This window comes from Protomyctophum bolini, assembly GCF_963924005.1.
Source record: "Protomyctophum bolini genome assembly, chromosome: 19".
In the NCBI taxonomy this organism is placed as follows: Eukaryota; Metazoa; Chordata; class Actinopteri; order Myctophiformes; family Myctophidae; genus Protomyctophum; species Protomyctophum bolini.
This window is the reverse complement of record NC_137880.1, coordinates 40,298,299-40,318,298: the sequence shown is the minus strand read 5'-3', so window position 1 is coordinate 40,318,298 and position 20,000 is coordinate 40,298,299. Positions and strand designations below refer to the sequence as shown.

General features: G+C 48.3%; 1 protein-coding gene across 1 annotated transcript in view; it reads right to left on the bottom strand.

Annotated features, from left to right (window-relative positions):
* ppp1r14c (protein phosphatase 1, regulatory (inhibitor) subunit 14C) overlaps window positions 1-13,570 on the bottom strand; it is a gene marked incomplete at both ends in the record, with an annotated part of 37,745 nt that extends 24,175 nt beyond the window's left edge. The window contains one exon of the mRNA XM_080791533.1: window positions 13,271-13,570. Coding sequence (XP_080647659.1) covers window positions 13,271-13,570 — 300 coding nt within the window. The remainder of the gene's footprint in view (window positions 1-13,270) is intronic.
* Between the last annotated feature and the right edge of the window lie 6,430 nt (window positions 13,571-20,000).

The window sequence follows — 20,000 nt, the reverse complement described above, 5'->3', positions numbered from 1 at the left end:
ACACACACACACACACACACACACACACACACACACACACACACACACGTCTTAATTTTAACAATACATTATTGAACACAAACAATAGTCGATGCTCAAACGTGTAAAGTCAAGTGTGTCAGGATTCAAGGTATCTAGAAAACTCGCCTTAAAAACAAGTCCTCATTTTTTTGTCCACAGAAGACATTAATATTAATATGAAATAAATGCTTAAACATGTAGCTAATTGTAATGTTAGAGACCACAGAAGACATCTGCATATTTACATGTCTTCTGTGGACTACGTTTAAGCATTTATTTCATATTTACATGTCTTCTGTGGTCTCTAACATTACACCTAAGCATTTATTTCATATTTACATGTCTTCTGTGGTCTCTAACATTACACCTAGCTACATGTTTAAGCATTTATTTCATATTTACGTCATTTGAAGAAAGAAAACATGCCATTTCTCACTATACCAACAATGTTGTTGTTGTGTCAATCACAGTTATCTGCAATTATTATTATTATATTAAATGTGTTTGTACAGTTATGTGAATTTTACACTATATTGACAATTCAGCACACAGTGGTTGGAGACACACACACGCGCGCGCACACGCACTAGATGAAGACAAGGTTGAACCTGTCCTGTTTTTCTGTTTCACATTATAGATTACTGACTTCTTTAAAAGCAGCGCTTTCCTCCCTTAGGTATGTGCACGCACACGCACGCGCACACGCACACACGCACACACACACCTCCCTGAAGCCAGTGTATCGACAGCATTAGGCCACTAGGGGCCCTCACACACACACCTCTGACCTGGGAAAAAAACAAAGACCCTTCGAGATGAAACACAGAAAACAACAGACAGACAGACAGACAGACATTTTTTTCCTCTATGTTTTTTTGGCAAATTCTCCAATTAATCAACTCTTATTTCATTTACAGCTATAGTGTGATGAGCTGTGAGCAAAATGTGTGAATAACACAGTGTGACTGTACGTGCGTGCGTGCGTGCGCGCAGCAGCTGCTAGGCCGTCTCTGGCTGCTTAAAGGCCTTGTGGGCGTCGACACGTCTGGTTTGTGTACCAACACACACGCTCACGCACATGCACACACACACACACACACACACACACACACAGTGTAAGTTGTGTTGCAGGTTGTATCGCTGATAAGAATTTATTTTAGGATGATTATCTTAACGTGCGACTCCACAGTGCACGCACGCACGCACGCACGCACGCACGCACACAAACACACACACACACACACACACACACACACACATACACACACACACACACACACACACACACACACAGTGTTTCAACACTAGTCCACCCATCGACTGATCTAATATACGGCAACCTTCACTAGTCCGATCCAGGAGAACACAGTTTTCCGGCCACTGCTCCGGAGCTGACAATGAGGTTATATCTTCCCTTCTTCTCATGGAGACCTGCAGCCTCAAAGCAGACCAGAGGTAAAAAACTGTCGTCCACAGGCACCAGTAAGCAGGAACTGGGGATGGCAATGAAGGACCAGGAAGTCTGGCGCAGCGTTGTGAAATACATGATCTCGACAGTTCAATTTATTTATTTTTCTTCTTTTTAAAAAAATGTTATGCCACGATTTTGTAACCCAGTTTTTCTTATCACCCAGTGCCAATTATCGAATGTAATCCTGGGCGCTACACTTCCTCTGCGAACTTGGGGGGGGGGGGGGGGGCAGCGGACTGACCTCATGCCTCCTTCTATGCATGAGGAGTCCAAGCTGCTTCTTTTCACCTGACAGAGGGGAATTTCCCCGGCCGGACGTAGCGCGTGGAAGGGACACGTTATTCCGACCAGGTCCTTTCCCCTCCATCAGGCAGTTTTAGAGACCAGGATTACGGCATGTTTTTGTGAGGGTACCTACCCTAGGGGACACGGGGAGAACATGTGAGGGTACCTACCCTAGGGGACACGGGGGGAACATGTGAGGGTACCTACCCTAGGGGACACGGGGAGAACATGTGAGGTTATCTACCCTAGGGGACACGGGGAGAACATGTGAGGTTATCTACCCTAGGGGACACGGGGAGAACATGTGAAGTTATCTACCCTAGGGGACACGGGGAGAACATGTGAGGGTACCTACCCTAGGGGACACGGGGAGAACATGTGAGGGTACCTACCCTAGGGGACACGGGGAGAACATGTGAGGTTATCTACCCTAGGGGACACGGGGAGAACATGTGAGGTTATCTACCCTAGGGGACACGGGGAGAACATGTGAGGTTATCTACCCTAGGGGACACGGGGAGAACATGTGAGGGTACCTACCCTAGGGGACAACGCTCGATTTAATGACCTTCATCACCTTTTTAATTCCGAAATCAAAGCCAAATTGTCAAATATTACGCAAGAAAGAGGCAACCACTGTCATCAGGCTGGACCAATCAAACGGAACTTCCTTTTCCCTCAATCCGGAAAAATGACAATAAAAGCTCTCGTAGCCTGTAGCTATGACGTAACGATGTCATCCTGATGACTACAAAACAATGACTACAACATGACGTAGCGATATCATCCTGATGACTACAAAACAATGACTACAACATGACGTAACGATATCATCCTGATGACTACAAAACAATGACTACAACATGACGTATCGATATCATCCTGATGACTACAAAACAATGACTACAACATGACGTAACGATATCATCCTGATGACTACAAAACAATGACTACAACATGACATAACGATGTCATCCTGATGACTACAAAACAATGACTACAACATGACGTAACGATATCATCCTGATGACTACAAAACAATGACTACAACATGACGTAACGATGTCATCCTGATGACTACAAAACAATGACTACAACATGACGTAATGATATCATCCTGATGACTACAAAACAATGATTACAACATGACGTATCAATATCATCCTGATGACTACAAAACAATGACTACAACATGACGTAACGATGTCATCCTGATGACTACAAAACAATGACTACAACATGACGTAACGATGTCATCCTGATGACTACAAAACAATGACTACAACATGACGTAACGATATCATCCTGATGACTACAAAACAATGACTACAACATGACATAACGATGTCATCCTGAGGACTACAAAACAATGACTACAACAAGAGTTGTTCTCTCTGTTTCTCTGCCAGACATTACTCTATAATCTCCAAAACTAGTGGGTCAAACTGAACAACCAATACGTCAATTTTTTGAAGCTTGCTTTCATGTGACGTGAAAAAACAAAAACATCCAATGGCAGTCCCTCAGTCAAATTTGGTCACAAATAAAGGTCAATAAAAAATAAGACAAATTGATTCATGCCAGACATGCTAGACTCACTGAACTACATCATATGGGCGCGTGCACACACACACACACACACACACACACACACACACACACACACACACAGACACACACACAAACACACAAACACACACACACACACACACACGTGCAGAACAAACAGGGCACACGTCACACTCGCATGTGCACAGAAGTGCACACATACGCACAATATTTTGTGCAATCATCACCTTATGGACAGTTCCCCCAAATGGCTGCTGTGTGTGTGTGTGTGTGTGTGTGTGTGTGTGTGTGTGTGTGTGTGTGTGTGTGTGTGTGTGTGTGCGCGCGCGCGCGCGTGTGTGTGTGTGTGTGTGTGTGTGTGTGTGTGTGGAACTGCTGAATGTCATGAGCACGCACACACACACACACACACACACACACAAACATGCACGCACACACACAAGGCTGTTTAACAGCAGCATGCAGGGTTCATTGAGGCTTTGCTGATGAAGTAGCGCACGCGCACACGCACACACACACACACACACACACACACACAGCAAAATAACTGCAGAGTCGACTCTACACTAGACCTCTTTCTGTCTTTCTTCTGTCGCTTCTCTCTCTCTCTCTCTCTCTCTCTCTCTCTCATGCACACAAACCTTCCAACACATCTTCCTACGCTATACCTAGAAGGGACATGTCCTCTCTCTCTTGATGTCCTTTGAGGAGCGAGCATGCACATGCACACACACACACACACACACACACCCTGGAGAGCACAGAGAAATCAATCTCTGCCATGAATCACCTTCCGCTATCCTAGAGAGAGAGAGAGAGAGAGAGAGAGCTAACTATCGCACAACAGACAACATTTACACCCTCAACACCTTAAAGGAGAATTCCATACTAAAAGGCTTTCTTACCTTTCTTTGTAGTTGTTACGTCCCCACCAAAGAGGTCCAGGTGTTATTTTGTACAAAAGCTCCTTATTGGCTGTTTCCCCTACCATAAGCCCTAAATGAATTGCATTGAATTGAATGGGAATTGAATGGGGCTATGGGGTGTATTTCCATCGCTCAAAATTATAATTTCTTTGTATATATCCTCTCTTCATAATGTAAATAATATCCCAAGCGGCACACTTTACTACTTCTTTCAATGGAAATAAGATAATTACCATAACACCCCATTAGCCCCATTCAATTCCCATTCAATGCAATGCAATTCATTGAGGGCTTATGGTATAGGGGAAAATAGCCAATAAGGAGTTTTTGCACAAAAAAACACCTGGACCTCTTTGGTGGGGACGTAACAACTACAAAGAAAGGTAAGAAAGATAACGGAGGGTTACACTGTAACCCAGGTTCTCTGAGTGGAGAGACTGGCTCTCCACTACATATTGTTCAATATGTACGGGAACTGACCCCACAGGGCAGTGTTCATGGATATCTCTTTAAGACACATCATCTATGGTGGCCCTGCCCAGATGCCAATCAGCGGGCTATTTAAGCCCCATCTGTGCAGTGCCACTTCGATTAATTCTTGATTGACACGAATTTCGGAGCGGCTCTTTTGTGGAGAGCCAGTCTCTCCACTCAGAGAACCTGGGTTACAGTGTAACCCTCCGTTCTCTATCGTGTTCGAGACTGGCTCTCCACTACATATTGTTCAATATGTACGGGAACTCTCTAAGACACACCGCGAGGAAATAAGCAGACCAGCTGCCCCCGCGGCAGCCCGAGGCAGTTTAACCTGAATTCCATCCGAGCCTATAAGTGGTGAGCGCCATGAGTCACAGGCGCTTGCCAAAATGCTCCAAAACTTCAGTATTCATACCAAGTAAGTAATACTCGTGGCCTAGGCGCAAGACGCCACCTAGGCTCAGCTGGCCCAGCACGATGCTAGGCCAGTGACCACCGGGGTGAAGGGCTTCTCAGGCCAGCCCGTCAGATGCCCGGCCGACCTGACCGGTCAAGGTGCTGGTGACCCTACCGCTGAGTAGCATGCAGGAGCGACTCCCACAGGGGGAGCGGATGCCACCACGTTCCATCGGTAGGACAGGGTGAATGTAGACAGAGTCGCCCATGTCACTGCTGTGTAGATCTCCGTCAGAGATACACCATTCTACAGCAACCAGGGGGCACTCCTGCCTGCTTGTCCCTGTTGGATCACCCCTGTGATCCGGTGGGACAGTCCAGCCTTCGACCATGGTCTACCCGAGCACTCTCTGATCAGGCCGTATGGTATAGAGTGCAGGGATTGGTGCCAGCACCACCTAACCATTGCCATGTAGGAAGTGGCAGCCTCCTTCATGCACTGATAGGGACATTCTTGTGGCTGACACTGCTAACAACAAGAATGCTGTCCTGCGAGAAGCCACCCAAGTGTCCACGCTTAATTGGCTCATGCCGCAAGGCAGACAGTACCACCTCCCGTGGGGGGGCTGCCGACCTAATGTGCGAGCACTCGATGCACCGTGGTCTCCCTCAGCCCTAAGGGGCGGAGGCACCAGCTGGCTCACTGCCAAGAGATGCCAGCCAGCAAACTAGTGCTGTGGGATCCAACAAACGGGCACCGGTCACGAGGACGTCCCACGCCAACATCCGTGGATGTACTCAAGAACGACGCAGGAGCGCAAAGTACCAACAAACTGGCCAGATGGAGAACCAGGATCACCGGAAACGACAATGGAGGGCTCGTCTGAGGACGACCTCGAGAGAGATACAACCCATGACATGGTGGAACCTACTCAGGGGTCCACCTGAATTGACCGCCACTGTCTCGAGAGACAGCATGTGGGGGCTGGGTACCCTGAACTGTCAGGACTGAGGAGTGGGCTCGGTGTGCTGAGCACCTCTAGCCATACCCCGCCGGTTGGCCCTGGAATTGTTTGTTTACGCTCTCTGCCGTGTGGTCTGGCCGGACCGCGGCGGCAACGATCAGCGACCGTAGATGGCCTCAGAGTACGCCGACTAGGTCAGCTCCTCTGGGTTCTACCCCGCTACCCGCCGCAACGGTTTACAGCCGCGATGATCAACCAGGAGGTTCACCGACGAGGTCGGCTTCGCTCGGGGTCTCACAGCGCTTCTGCAGCCAGGGAACCCAGGCTCCACCAACGAGGTCGGCTTCGCACTTGGGACCCTTTGGCCGCACCGAGCGCCGTCTCAAGGTTTCCCCCGACGAGCAGGATTCACCAGGAAGCGGACGCACGGACCGAACGCCGTCTCAAGGTTTCCCCCGACGAGCAGGTTTCACCAGGGAGCGGACGCACGGACAAGACTGAGGCTTCCTCCGCGAGGCAGATTCGGCACTCAGTCTTGTTGCTGTTGTTGTTGGCTAGCTGCGCCTAGATAGCCATGACTTCGTGACTTCTCTGGATGAGAAGAGCTTTCTCTGTGGTTTCAGACCAGTAACCGGATTCTACCCCGCAGAGTCACACCTAGGTGCATAAGCGGCTCGCCGTGACACACTGTACACTGTATCGTGTGCTCTGCCCGACAGCCACAGCACGCTCTGCTGTGTCACTGAGCCCGGCTCCACCGTGAAACTACACCACGGACGCATGAGCTGACCTCGTCAGCAATACGCCCTATAGTGTGATAATGGCTGAGATTCAGGCATACTTCCTGGCAGACCCAGCATGTCATGTCTATGTTACCAAACGTCGGACAGACACAGCATGTCCTGTCTGTGACAGAACTACACCACTGTCGCGTGAGCTGACGCCCCGCCAGAAATACGACAGTATAGTGCGCTATGATGACTGCCCAACATAAAGGGAAACATTCGACTGACCCCGCACGTTCTGTTTGTGTCACTGAACCCAGATCCACAATACCGAACTACATCACCGGCGTGTAAGCTGGCGCAACACTCACCATACATGTATTCATGTACTTTTTGTATGTCTATTTCATATGGACCCCAGGAAGATTAGCTGTCGCTTCGGCATCAGCTAATGGGGATCCATTCAATAAACAATAAACCATACCCTGTATAGTGTGCTCTAATGGCCGTCTGACCCCAAGGAATCGTGTTAGTCTCACCTACAAACGAGACCACAGCTAACCCGAGAGGGCGAGTCAACGCTCGCTCCCTAAACTGCACACTGTAGTGCATTAATAGGCTGCTGACACTCGTAAGTAGTCTCACCGAAAACTTTCACTAAATCCTTCTTTACAGACCTGTCCATAGCAGGCAGGGCAGGAAAAAGGTAGAGCTATCGCCTGAGCTTAGCTCACCCAGCTCTGCCAACCTGGGACAAGGTTCAAGGTAGTCTCTATTTGTCTCCCTTGAGAAAAAATTGTCTTCGAGACAGAGTCACAGCTGTATACAAATAGCATCCACGTTCACATAACAATGACATTTTTATGGACATTTTAGTCTGTCCGTGGAAACGACTGGTCTTTTGCCTCTAAAAACAGGCCCCCATGGCCCCTCCAGCTTCAGCTGGAAGGATGAGACCATTCGTACCGGGGGCGGGGTCCTCATACCCGGGCCCCCGCAGGACACACCCTGGTCATGGCCATCCTCTGTGGGCATGTGAGCTCCACATGCAGCCTGAGAGACCCCTGCTATTTCCATCTCCTCTTGTCTCTATATAGATATATTCATATGTATACCTATATATTATTTATTATATGTGTACCTATATATACATATATGTATACATCTTGTATTGTACCCCATATTTTAACTGTTCGGACTGTGCTCAACAGGGAGTGGGCCCATAGTAATTGCTTGAACGTGAGGGGTCATAATGTACCCTTTGCAGAATCTCACAATGCTGCATAAACGAATCAAGGCAACATGGTACCCTAAGACATCCCCCTGACACGGATTCTCCGTGTGCTCTCTCTTTGTTAGGACAGAGTCCATACCAAATCAATGTCCACAATTTGTTTTGTGTCACCAGCAGAGTTATGGACCTCTGGAAGAGGTTGTACATAAACTGCTCAGCCGCTCTGAGGCGCTCTAGCCCAAAACAATCTGACATTAAGCACACTGGAGGCTTCCAAACCTTTGTATATATCATTCCAGTCGGCCTACAAGTCCACATGCATATAGTGTGTTGTTGTAGCCTTTATCATACTTATAAGCATATAAGTATATATTAACCAGAACCAATTGTGACAGAGTAAGCGATTTAATTGCAGCGCCTAACACGGTGGGTCATAGGGAGTTTTTGTCTCCTGATCTTTGAGCCACACCGCCCTCTTGTGACCCATAAGGCACAGTGCAGTCTGGGCAGCCGTCCCTGACGGGCATACCTCCATACACTATGACGCTCATGTCAACCTGTCAATGAGGAAGTTGGAACACGCTGGAATTGTTTGTTTACACTCTCTGCCGTGTGGTCTGGCCCGGACCGCGGCGACAACGATCAGCGAACGTAGATGGCCTCAGAGTACGCCGACTGGGTCAGCTCCTCTAGGTTCTACCCCGCCAATCGCCGCCGCGGTGTACAGCTGCGATGATAGACCCGGAGGTCTCACCGCTTCTGCAGCCAGGGAACCAGGGCTCCGCCAACGTGGTCGGCTTCGCACTTGGCTTTGGCCACACCGAACGCCGTCTCCTAGTTTCCCCCAACGTGGTCGGGTTTCACTAGGGAACGGACGCACGGACCGAACGCCGTCTCAAGGTTTCCCCCAACGTGGTCGGGTTTCACCAGGGAACGGACGCACGGACAAGCTGAGGCTTCCTCCACTGTCTAGCGGATTAGGCCTGCAGCTTGTTGCTGTTGTTGTTTTTTTTTTTGTGGAGCTACGCGGCGCCCCGAGAGGAGTCGTCGAGACGACCAGCTCTCTTCTTACCTAGGTAAGTGGACTGTGTGCCACGCAGCTTCATGTTCTAAATATATATATTTATATATTATATTTAAATAGTGTCAAAACTGCTGAGATACACGAAACGTCTGCTCTCGTGGAAATCAAAAAATCGAAGTGGCACTGCACAGATGGGGCTTAAATAGCCCGCTGATTGGCATCTGGGCAGGGCCACCATAGATGATGTGTCTTAAAGAGATATCCATGAACACTGCCCTGTGGGGTCAGTTCCCGTACATATTGAACAATATGTAGTGGAGAGCCAGTCTCGAACACGATAGAGAACAAAGCATTCTAGAATGGAATTCTCCTTTAACCCATTCTGAACGGGCACCCATTTTGGTGTTGGCATCATGTTATGCTTTAGCTATTGAAAAATAGCAGATCTACAAGCTCATATCGCGCCACCGAGTGGCGCGATACGAGCTTGTAGGTCTGCTATTTTTGAAAAATCGAAGAACGACTGACATTTTTTAGAATCTGATCTCAGGTCAGAACGGGTTCATCAGACCAGTGTGTGTCCAGTGGAAACCTCGTATGAATCTGATCTCAGGTCAGAATGGGTTAATAGACCAAAAGCCAGAACCAACAATTCTTCCTATAAATCCAATCATCCCGTCAGAACAAACCACCTCTGCCTGAACCTCAGCAGCACAGGGAGGTCCAACCGGACCGTCAGAACAAACCACCTCTGCCTGAACCTCAGCAGCACAGGGAGGTCCAACCGGGCCGGACGGGAAGAAACCATTATCAAACAGATCATAATAATATCCGTCAAACTCAAGGACCGGGAATTAATTATCTTTGGCCCGCGGGACGATATTTAATCTGTGTATTAGAACTGGCCCTCTGGTCAGTCTCTGGGTCAGACCCTCTGGGTCTCTCTCACACGCACGCACGCACGCACGCACACACACACACACACACACACACACACACACACACACACACACACACACACACACACACACACACACACACACACACACACACACACACACACACACACACACACACACTTCTTTCTGTCCAGTCATGGCCAGCATGGCAATGTTACAGGAAGTAAAAATCAATGAATCTGATTGGACGCCAGCCCTTCATCATTCTGTCAATTGCACACACACACACACGCACACACACACACACACACACACACACACACACACACACACACACACACACACACACACACACACACACACACACACACACACACACACACACACACACACACACACACACACACACAGCCGTGTTGCACTGTACAGAGGTGTCAGGTTTTTATATGAAAGCGATACACAGATTGACCTGAGAAGATGCATGAGCACGCACGCACGCACACACGCACGCACGCACGCACGCGTACATGTCCCCCATATATGGGGGACATGGGGAGACCAACCTAGTCCCCATATATGGGGGACATGGGGAGACCAACCTAGTCCCCATATATGGGGGACATGGGGAGACCAACCTAGTCCCCATATATGGGGGACAAGGGGAGAGCAACGGACTTGAACTCATGCTTCCTTCATGCCCGAGTGTCCAAGTTGCTCCTTTACACCTGACAGGGGGGAGTTTCCCTGGTTGGACGTAGCGCGTGGAAGGAACACGTTATTCCAACCAGTTCCATTCCCCTCCATCAGCCGCCCCGGCTGGCCAGGGGGAGGCAGTTTAGAGACCAGGATTACTGCATGTTTTTTGTGAGGGTACCTACCCTATAGGGGACACGGGGAGAACATGTGAGGGTATCTACCCTAGGGGACACGGGGAGAACATGTGAGGGTATCTACCCTAGGGGACACGGGGAGAACATGTGAGGGTACCTACCCTAGGGGACACGGGGAGAACATGTGAGGGTACCTACCCTAGGGGACACGGGGAGAACATGTGAGGGTACCTACCCTAGGGGACACGGGGAGAACATGCTCCACACAGAAAGGCCCTTTCGCCAACCCCCGCCTCGGGTATAAGCACTGATGACGCGGAGGAGGAAACACGCCACCAGCGCCCACAGCGTCCCGAGCGGGAATCGAACCCAGGACCTTCTAGCTGTGAGGCGACAGCGCTACCAACTGTGCCACCGTGCCCCCCTAGGGGGCGCCACCATGCCCCTTTCCGTTGACGTTATTGACGTAATTGTTTTATTCCCTGTAATCGGGGATTTATTTTTGTATTATTATTATTATTTATAGCAACTTTCAGCATTTTTGGCTAACGTCCGATGTCCTCCACACACCAACGCACCGGGGACACAGATCACTGTGACACACACTGAAGAACAACGCATCGGGGACACAGATCACTGTGACACACACTGAAGAACAACACATCGGGGACACAGATCACTGTGACACACACTGAAGAACAACGCACCGGGGATACAGATCACTGTGACACACACTGAAGAACAACACATCGGGGACACAGATCACTGTGACACACACTGAAGAACAACGCACCGGGGATACAGATCACTGTGACACACACTGAAGAACAACGCACCGGGGACACAGATCACTGTGACACACACTGAAGAAAGCTAGTGGAAGTTTACGTCCCTTAAACCAGAAATGACGAAGGCCAGATTCGGAATTCGGTAAAAATCGTCATAATGGTGAAGTTAGCGCCACCATCAGGACTGGTTGTCTGGTATTTGCCCCGTTAAAATGAGATGCTATACCCCTTAACCCTTATCCCTAAACTAAATGTTAAAATGAGATGCTATAGAGCGCCGCAGTCTCTCCCCCTTTCAGAAAAGCGAGTGGCCCAGGAAATGAAACCCCAATGCATTCTCCTATCGGCACTTCTAATATAATTTATTTAAAGACGGTTACGCCGCGGACAAAGCCAACTCGGATCGTGACAAATCATGACAATGAACACAATGTTTTGGGGCCGATCAAATCATTAGAAAGAAGAAAAGAAAGTCAGGAGACAACACTATTTGTTTTGTTTTTCGTCTTATAAATTATTTGATCGGCCCAAAACATGGATGGATGGAGCCTATGTGTGTATAGGATAAGGGTTAAGGGTTAAGGTTAAGGATAAGGGTGGCTTAGAGATGGAGCCTGTGTTAATTGGCATTAAAGTGATGACAATACTGTTAATTAGTGGACATCAAGTGAACGCAGGCAAGAATACGGTTTAACCCACTGCCCTTCTTTTCTCTGAACCCCTCCCCCTCTCTCACACACGCACACACACACACACACACACACACACACACACACACACACACACACACACACACACACACACACACACGCATGCACGCACGCATGCACGCCATGCGCCAGAGGGGGTTTAAACAAGCCAAACGGCTCAGATAGAACCGACCCCCCTCCTCATCTGTCTGTCTGTCTGTCTGTCTGTCTGTCTGTCTGTCTGTCTGTCTGACCAAACACACACCGCTTTTTTGCAAGATGGAAGACCCTGTAGTTTTATTTTTTGCCATGGGAAGGTTTTGCGCTTAATTACAATTGAATGTCTTAACCTCAATGGAAGACTCCATCCATCCATCCATCCATCCATATACATCCATCCATCCATCCAGCCATACTGTACATACATACTGTACATACAGCTGCAACATCAGTATTACAAAGAGAAGAGAGCGAATTCTACAAAGATGAATATCATCACCTGCCTGCCTGTCTGTCTGTCTGTCTGTCTGTCTGTCTGTCTGTCTGTCTGACATCAAACACACTGCCGACAGCGTTGACCTACATTCACTCCAACTCTGACTCTCAGTGTGTGTGTGTGAGTGTGAGTGTGAGTGTGAGTGTGAGTGTGAGTGTGTGTGTGTGTGTGTGTGTGTGTGTGTGTGTGTGAGTGTGTGTGTGTGAGTGTGAGTGTGAGAGAGAGAGAGAGAGAGAGGGAGAGAGAGAGAACTGGGACCAAATGGACCCGACCATGCAATAACGCACAGATGTCTGACAGGTCAAGGACGTGACTGACTGACTGACTGACTGACTGACTGACTGACTGACAGACAATAGATATAGAGACTGACCTCACAGTCGTACAGATAGATTATAGATATAGATATAGATATCGATAGACTGACCTCACAGTCGTACAGATAGATTATAGATATAGATAGATAGAGACTGACCTCACAGTCGTACAGCTCAGAGAGCTGCTCTATAATCCACTCCTCTAGGTTGAGTCTCTTCCTCAGCTCCTTGCGGTCGTATTTCACGGTCACTTTGCCCTGCCGCCGCTGCACCGCCGCCGGGTCCCCCCCCACCACCCCCCCCAGGGGCGCGGGGGGGAGGAGGGAGGGGGCCATGAGGGGGGGACCCCCGCCGTTGACCCCCCCAACGGCGGGAGGCTGGAAGAACACCCCGCGTCCGCCGGGGGCCACCGCCATCGCCACCACCACCGCGCTGGTCTCGGTGCTCGCCGCGGACATTGTCGTGTAATGTGTAGGCGCCGGTTGTGGTGGGTGGGTGGGTGGGGGGAGATTAACCCATTCTGGGCGGGAACCCCTTTTGGTGGTAGCATTATGCTATGCTTTAGCTATTGAAAAATAGCAGATCTACAAGCTCGTAGCGCGCCACCGAGTGGCGCGCTACGAGCTTGTAGAGTCTGCTATTTTTGAAAAATCGAAGAACGACTGACATAGAAACATAGCTTTTTCAGGAAACTGTCAGGATGTAGAAGACGTTTATTAGAATCTGATCTCAGGTCAGAATGGGTTAAACGCGTGCTGGACAGAGTGGTTTGCGTGGAGAGGAGATGAGGAGGAGAGGAGAGATGAGAGAGAGAGATAGAGAGAGACAGAGAGAGAGAGAGATGAGGAGGAGAGGAGAGAGAGAGAGACAGAGAGAGACAGAGAGAGAGAGAGAGAGAGAGAGAGGAGATGAGGAGAGATGAGGAGGAGAGGAGAGATGAGAGAGAGACAGAGAGAGAGAGAGAGAGAGAGAGATGAGGAGAGGAGAGATGAGAGAGAGGAGACACAATGGGAGCCGCATTTAACCCAGCTGCTATTTAAAGGGAGGGGGAGGGGCTTAGGGCTGCTGCTACACACTCAGGGACACGCACACACACACACACACACACACACTCAGGGACACGCACACATTTGAAATGTTTATTTATGTCCACATAATGAGAAGTACAGGAATACCTTGTTACTGTACAAAGGACATAAACACTGCCAGTGCAGTTTGACAGTGGGAGAGCAGCCAGTTACAACGTGAATGGACGGCAAAGCATCGTTACATACAGTACAGCTGACATGTCGGACACAGGGCAGCAGACATAAATCATGGATAAAGGAAACAACGCCTCCTCCAAATTGAGCGGCTTCCTATAATGGCTGAAACTGAGCAATACCTCGCTAACTGCTTGGCTCTCCTTTTGGAAAGGCCGGCCATTTGTAAGCCCCTCACAACCAACTTATGCACATGCCCTAGGCTGCCAAAGATAAAAACTAAAAGTTTACATCTGTAGCCTAGCTGTGAGATGGTCTGCATTAGCTGCTGATACTTCAGCACTTTGGTTAGAAAGGCTTCTTCCAGGCTATAGTCAAAGGTACAGCCGACCTCGAGAATGAACACCTCTCTATGGTTTTCATTTACAACAATGACATCAGGGGTGTTAGCTGAAATGTTAGAGAACACAGAATCATCATTACACAGGTTAAACATCCTCGGCTTCACAGTAGAATGCTTATAAAGCATAATGGAGGACCTGAAAATGGAAGAGATGTCTTTCGATATCAAATCCACTATTCTGTCATGCCTACATATGTAAAGGCCCCTGTAAACATGGCAACCATTTAAGATGTGGGACATGGTTTCAGCTATTTGTTCATGGCCATGATGGATACAGTGAGGAGCATGATTGCCTGGAAACCAGATGGAGAGATTAAGTTTAGAAGGTAGAACCTGTAATCTCGCTTTCAAAGTAAAAACAACAATGCACTCATCAATGGCAACATTTTTGAACACAGAGTGAGAGACAGAATGGTCCGCAGCAGGAAGACATGCAGTCTTTCCTTGTAATCTCAACTCAGTCCAATGTTGTCGCTGTCTTTGTTGTTGCGCCCATAGGAGGCGACATCTGGCATTAGTCAGTGGAAGTTGATGCTCCGTTCCACACACAGTCATAGTCGCTCTGACAGAGATACTGGGGTCAGATATAACATTCTCTGAGGCAGCCACCGCCTCAGAGTTAGACCCTACCCACTCCAGGGTAACGTCAGCCCAGCAGCACATGTCATTTAGGTCTGGCCAGTCCGACCACACACCAAAGCCAGGAGAGCGACTGTCCAGCTTTCCATTGGGTTTCCTCTTGAAGCCCAGGAAGCTAGAGTCCGAACCATTCGCTAGGGGGACCTTGCGTCTTTTTAGGTCCAAGAAAAGAGAAGAACGAGCAAGCCTTCTCACATACTGTGACACACACTCAGGGACACGCACACACAGGGAGGGACACACACACACTCAGGGACACACACACACACACACACACACACACACACACACACACACAGGGACACACACACACACACACACACACACACACAGGGACACACACACAGGGACATAGGGATTCGGAGGGGCGGAGAGGTGGTGGAGTTAGCTGCTTTATATCAGACAGTTTGAGAGGGGGAGAGGTGGTGGAGTTAGCTGCTTTATAGCAGACAGTTTGAGAGGGGGAGAGGTGGTGGAGTTAGCTGCTTTATAGCAGACATTCTGAGGGTCCAATGGAGTTAAGAGGTTTTTTCCAAAGCACTCTTTACTATACATTCTAAACAACGCGCAGACGTAAAGGCTGTTCAATATCACTCTACAACGAATAACGAATAACGATGGAACACAAGCACCCAAACACAAGCCTGTTTCCCGGATCATTCTAACTGATATGATCAGAATCCACCACCGACCAGAGCCTGGTAGAACCACTCCCCCTGCTGGACAACAAGGGAACTCAGGCGCCGGGTTGAGTCTGCCCTGCATGGCCTGCATGCAGCTCAAATGACCGGTTATATTAACAGTAAAATGAACAGCTGGTTTAGTGTGTTTGCTGTTATTTATATGTTTATACATATTAACGTATCACATTTGCTTCAGTCGATTTGCCTGCAGACAGTTTAAATGAATGTGATCGATCAGAATGCAATTAGAAACTCGTGAAATCATGACACTGACTGGACTGGAGAGAGAGAGAGAGAGAGAGAGAGAGAGAGACAGAGAGACAGAGACAGAGACAGAGACAGAGACAGACAAAGACAAAGACAAAGAGAGAGAGAGAGAGAGAGAGAGAGAGAGAGAGACAGAGACAGAGACAGAGACAGAGACAGAGACAGAGACAGAGACAGACAGAGACAGAGACAGAGACAGAGACAGAGACAGAGACAGAGAGAGAGAGAGAGAGACAGAGACACAGAGAGAGAGAGAGAGAGAGACAGAGAGAGAGAGAGAGAGAGAGACAGAGACAGAGACAGAGACAGAGACAGAGACAGAGACAGAGACAGACAGAGACAGAGACAGACAGAGACAGACAGAGACAGACAGAGACAGACAGAGAGAGATCCCATGCATGACAAATTATTTGAAATAAAACCTTTTTTCTTGTAGACACAGTGGGCTGTATTTTGCGTGTCTTAAGTACCAGGTCTTATTCCCTAACTTGAGTAAACTAAAGACCTGGAGGCGTGGTCAATGCTCTTTGGCCACTCAGAATAGCCAAATGGCATTGGTCACGCCTCCAGGTCTTTAGTTTACTCAAGTTATAGGGAATAAGACCTGGTACGTACTTAAGACACGCAAAATACAGCCCAAAGTCTTCACAGACACTGAGACACAGCCTACCTTTTCACCGTGTCACCACTTCCGTTTCTCCAGTGGTCGACTAGTCGTGTCTGTCTGGGATCCGTTTCTCCAGTGGTCGACTAGTCGTGTCTGTCTGGGATCCGTGTAGCGAACCAGGCTGGATAAAGACGTTGAAGGCCGACTGATGATGTGAAGTTTCTTTAATAGATCAACGTGAAAACTAAAAACAAAGACACAAACATATAATCAACACAGGCAGACACATCCAATAATGTGAGGCATTCATATAAACAAATACGTTTACATTGAAATAACCAATAAAAAGGTACATATCAAACCATAATACCATATAAACAAACCAATAAAAAGGTATACATATCAAACCATAATACCACATGAGCAAAATACCAACTAAACAAAATCCCACAACAATATGACACAAACCAATAACCATAAAAATTGACATTCACCTAATTGTTCCCTATAGGTGTATTAGGTGTTAACTTGTTACCATGGTGTCCCAATATCATGATGTCACTCGACCACGTCATTCTCCAGGAAAGTCACTAAAACCAATAAATCAATAATTAAGATCGGGAAGTTCCATTTCCGTTTCATTTGTTATTTCATTGGTCTGCACTCACTTTTTTTTTTTTTTTTATATATTTTTTATCCCACGATTTTGTAACGCATTTTTCACCCCTGTGTCAATCACCTAATGTGATCCTGGGCTCTACACACCCTCCACCAACCTAGTCCCCATATATGGGGGACATGGGGAGAGCAACCTAGTCCCCATATATGGGGGGCAAGGGGAGAGCAACCTAGTCCCCATATATTGGGGACAAGGGGAGACCAACCTAGTCCCCATATATTGGGGACAAGGGGAGACCAACCTAGTCCCCATATATGGGGGACAAGGGGAGACCAACCTAGTCCCCATATATGGGGACAAGGGGGGAGCAACGGACTTGAACTCATGCTTCCTTCATACACTTTATAAACAAGACCAAATAAACAACTACACTTTATAAACAAGACCAAATAAACAACTACACTTTAGAAACAAGACCAAATAAACAACTACACTTTAGAAACAAGACCAAATAAACAACTACACTTTAGAAACAAGACCAAATAAACAACTACACTTTAGAAACAAGACCAAATAAACAACTACACTTTATAAACAAGACCAAATAAACAACTACACTTTATAAACAAGACCAAATAAACAACTACACTTTATAAACAAGACCAAATAAACAACTACACTTTAGAAACAAGACCAGATAAACAACTACACTTTAGAAACAAGACCAAATAAACAACTACACTTTAGAAACAAGACCAGATAAACAACTACACTTTAGAAACAAGACCAAATAAACAACTACACTTTAGAAACAAGACCAAATAAACAACTACACTTTATAAACAAGACCAAATAAACAACTACACTTTAGAAACAAGACCAAATAAACAACTACACTTTAGAAACGAGACCAAATAAACAACTACACTTTATAAACAAGACCAAATAAACAACTACACTTTAGAAACAAGACCAAATAAACAGTGTCCAAGTTGCTCCTTTACACTTGACAGGGGGGAGTTTCCCTGGTTGGACGTAGCGCGTGGAAAGGAACACGTTATTCCAACCAGTTCCTTTCCCCTCCATCAGGCGCCCCGGCTGGCCAGGGGGAGGCAGTTTGTCTGCACTCACACTCACTTGATCTGTTTGGTGTTCCATTTAATCCTGTTGGTCAGGTTAGGCGTAGCTTTCAATGATCATGGTTTGGAGCACGTGAGGAACAAACATTTTCTCTGTCTGACTGATGCTGGTCTGTCTTTATCAGTATGTCAGTATGACTCTGGTGAGCGAGCAAGCTTCCTGTTTGCCCCACATAGCCTTTCAAAATAAAAGCTTTTCATCCATTTCATTCCGGGGTCCGTTACATATGTTCATCTTGTTTGTGTTTGGTTTCCATCGTGTTTATAATTCCACTTTGTTTGCGCTGCGGCGCTACCGATCTACAAGCTCACATGCTCACATGCGTGCTGCGACGCGTTGAGAGCTTATAGATCTGCTCTAATTCTGCAGTTTATACACGCCCGCACGGGACTGACTGCGCTCAATTAAATCAAGATTTACTGCAGTGGGGGGCAGGTTCAGAGGGGCAGGTTCAGAGGGGCAGAGGGGGGCAGGTTCAGAGGGGCAGGTTCAGCGGGGCAGAGGGGGGCGGCAAGTTCAGAGGGGCAGGTTCAGAGGGGCAGAGGGGGGCAGGTTCAGAGGGGCAGAGGGGGCAGGTTCAGAGGGGCAGAGGGGGCAGGTTCAGAGGGGCAGAGGGGGGCGGCAAGTTCAGAGGGGCAGGTTCAGAGGGGCAGAGGGGGGCAGGTTCAGAGGGGCAGAGGGGGCAGGTTCAGAGGGGCAGAGGGGGCAGGTTCAGAGGGGCAGAGGGGGCAGGTTCAGAGGGGCAGAGAGGGGCAGGTTCGGAGGGGCAGGTTCAGAGGGGCAGAGGGGGCAGGTTCAGAGGGGCAGAGGGGGGCAGGTTCGGAGGGGCAGGTTCAGAGGGGCAGAGGGGGCAGGTTCAGAGGGGCAGAGGGGGGCAGGTTCAGAGGGGCAGAGGGGGCAGGTTCAGAGGGGCAGAGGGGGCAGGTTCAGAGGGGCAGAGGGGGGCAGGTTCGGAGGGGCAGGTTCAGACGGGGGCAGAGGGGGGCAGGTTCGGAGGGGCAGGTTCAGACGGGGGCAGAGGGCAGGTTACAGACGGGTTAAAGGGGGCAGCGGGCTGAAGCCCCCTTTGATGTCTATGTGTGCACGCCCCTGTTGTCATAATGTCTATGAATTGATCGCGCTGGTCCTGAATGGAAACAAGACCGCAGAGACTTTGTCTGACTGTAGAGGCTGATTATACGTTTATGATCAATAAACTATTCAATCAATAAAACAATAGGTGACCTGAGGTGAGGAGACATCAAACAACACGTCAAGTTATTCATTCAAATGAAATCATCCTATAATTAATTATTAACTTTCACATGCAGTGCACGCACGCACGCACG